Source organism: Fulmarus glacialis, unplaced genomic scaffold, assembly GCF_000690835.1.
Source record: "Fulmarus glacialis isolate BGI_N327 unplaced genomic scaffold, ASM69083v1 scaffold33160, whole genome shotgun sequence".
Lineage (NCBI taxonomy): Eukaryota > Metazoa > Chordata > Aves > Procellariiformes > Procellariidae > Fulmarus > Fulmarus glacialis.
In genome coordinates this window covers 35576-38080 of record NW_009190161.1, presented here as the reverse complement: position 1 = coordinate 38080, position 2505 = coordinate 35576, and the positions used below count along the sequence as shown (strand labels likewise).

Sequence of the window (2505 nt, the reverse complement as noted above, 5' to 3'; positions counted from 1 at the left end):
AGCGGTAAGGATGACAGGAAACAGCTCCTTTATTGGCAATGAGTAGGATCCCCTGCCTGAAAAACAGCTGAGAAAGAATATGAGATAGCTCTGAGAAATCTTGAAGGCATATGAAAGGTGAGCAAGGAAAGGCTGTTCACTGATGCAAAAACGTGGGGACATAACATTGCCACAGGTTGTTTGGGGTGCTACAATTGCACGTGGGTTCCAAAGCCACTGACGAGGTTTATGGAAGAGAAGTCTCTCTAGGGCTATTAAATCCACAACGACCACTTCAGGCTCAAAATCCCCGAACTAACAAATTTTGAGAGGGAGGAAAAATAAACGAGGAAAATAGCATTGTATGTATGCGTTGTACTTAACTCCTCCTGGGGAATCTGCTGTTGATGACTCTCAGAAACAGGATATTGTGCTTGGGCAGCTCTTCGGTCTGACCTTCTGTGGCCATTGGTGTATTCTTTCCTCTGTTGAGAAACTCCTTGTCAAATTATCTTTTGTTTCCAGTATGCATTGTGTACAAGGTCTTTCCCACAATTTCTTGCTGATCCTGTCTTTAACAGTGGCTATTAGTGGATGCCAGAGAAGAATATAGTAACAGGGCAAGCATGTGTACTATTTCCCTGGTCAACTCTCCTAGCAATCTGCGTTCACAGACTTCCCGAGCCAGAGGTGGTGGTTTTGTCTTTTACAGACCCTTGACGGACTTTTCTCTTCCCCCCCTCCCCTTTACAGTGTCCTACAAGTTGACTGTTGGCAAGTTAACCCTATGTTGTGTGACAAGAGTTTTTTTATTTTGCTTACATTGCACCTTAAAATTTCATTTGATCCCAAGTATTTCTTGTATTGCGAGAATGAGTGTTCATTCCATGTTCATCTCCTCCAGCTCAAGTGCTTTTATACTATAAACCTCAGGTGTTCCCTGCTGGTCAGGCTTTTTTTCTATAGTGAAAAGCCTTGGTCTATGTGAAACCGCTTTTGTGAGAGCATTCCATGTAGATGATGGTACTAGCAGTGTGTCATCTGAATTAACTGCAGGGAAGATAAAATGACTCATGTTAGCTTTGCGTGGCTCTTCTTTGTCCTGTTGCCAAACTTTTGGAGGAAGCATTAGCTAAGGTGTTAGTAGAAGACCTTGTGCAGTTAACTCCAATGGATCTGCAGATACTTATCTCCTAGCCTTTCCATGACGCTTAAGCAGTCATAAATTATCTTTTTAGGTCTACCTCACACAAATGGCAAAGTATGCTAAAATCCCCCTGTTCTGCTTTCTTTCTGGAAAGCAACGTGTTTGCGTAGCTCTTGAGGAACTTGAATGGGTGATGGGACACCTTGCACTAACGTCCTGTCCTTGCAGGTGCAGCACCTGGATGCGCTGAGCGGGGAGGACCTGCTGCTGACGGGCGAGGTGAGCTGGCGGCCACTCGTGGAAAGCAATGCCCGCAGCATCCTCAAGCCCCTTTCCCCTGTTTACAATGACGAAGGACTGTGAGAGCGCCGGCGCCTGACATTTCTATCAATTTGTCAGATCAGCTTGGGAAGCATGCCTGAAATTGAACTGGGCTGAGGCTGTGGAGTCAGGAAGGAAAATCTGCTGTTGAAAAGAAAATATTTAATTAGATATCCTATCCGTGGTGACTCAGTAGCAAATTGGACAGCCATACTCTTCTGAATATTCACCTGCAAATAAATGGTAGTTGGTTTGAGAACCTCTGTCCTTTTTATGGCACTGAGTGGTCCTTGCTGACAAACTGAAAGACCTGCCTTCTGTTTTTAGGAAACCAGATATTTTACCATGACTTAGAGTTATCTCAAGAAGACATTTCTGTCCTTTGCCTCATTTGCAGAGCTGCTGCATAGAGACACAACGGTGTTCCTCTGCTCACTGAATCATTGTGAATGCAAATCTGAGTTTTGCATATTAGATGTTAATGTATTTTAAAAGCCTGATATCAAGATGGAATGGTCCATTTTTGTTTTAGTGGAGTTAAGAATTGCTTTAACAGATTCTGAAGGGTTTTCTGTGAAAATCCTTTTTAGGAACTCCCTGCTTTGTTGCACAAGGGTAGGAGGATGCAAAGAATAATGCACAATCCCCAGCAATCCTCTATGACTCTAGCCATCTTAATGAGAATAAAGTCCAACACATGGCTGTCACTAAAAGCTGCCTCAGAGTACTTGGTATTTCAGTCTGCCTTGCTGATTTTTCCGTATTCTTTTTTAGAGTTGTGGTCTAAGAATTTCTCTATGAAAAGAACATCCCTGTTTCTTTCCATGGCTCTTAATAGGACAGGACTATGCTACCCCAAAGCAGTGGTCCTGGGCTTTTTAACAAGACCTTGTCAACCCCAGTGAAAACTTTATATGGCTGTGCAGGCAAATTACGCCAACATAGTAATTACGGGAGCAAGAGCTCCAGTGATTAAATCAGCAGAGGCTGAGGTGTACTGCGTAGGTGGATGGTTCACCAGGCTATTTCCAGGTCAGTGACAAAAACAGTTTTTATTT

At 43.4% G+C, this 2505-nt stretch overlaps 1 protein-coding gene across 1 annotated transcript in view; it reads left to right on the top strand.

Moving 5' to 3' along the window:
- Positions 1-1489, top strand: part of LOC104081846 (ubiquinol-cytochrome-c reductase complex assembly factor 1) — a gene marked incomplete at its 5' end in the record, with an annotated part of 4555 nt that extends 3066 nt beyond the window's left edge. The window contains one exon of the mRNA XM_009584732.1: positions 1355-1489. Coding sequence (XP_009583027.1) covers positions 1355-1489 — 135 coding nt within the window. The remainder of the gene's footprint in view (positions 1-1354) is intronic.
- Between the last annotated feature and the right edge of the window lie 1016 nt (positions 1490-2505).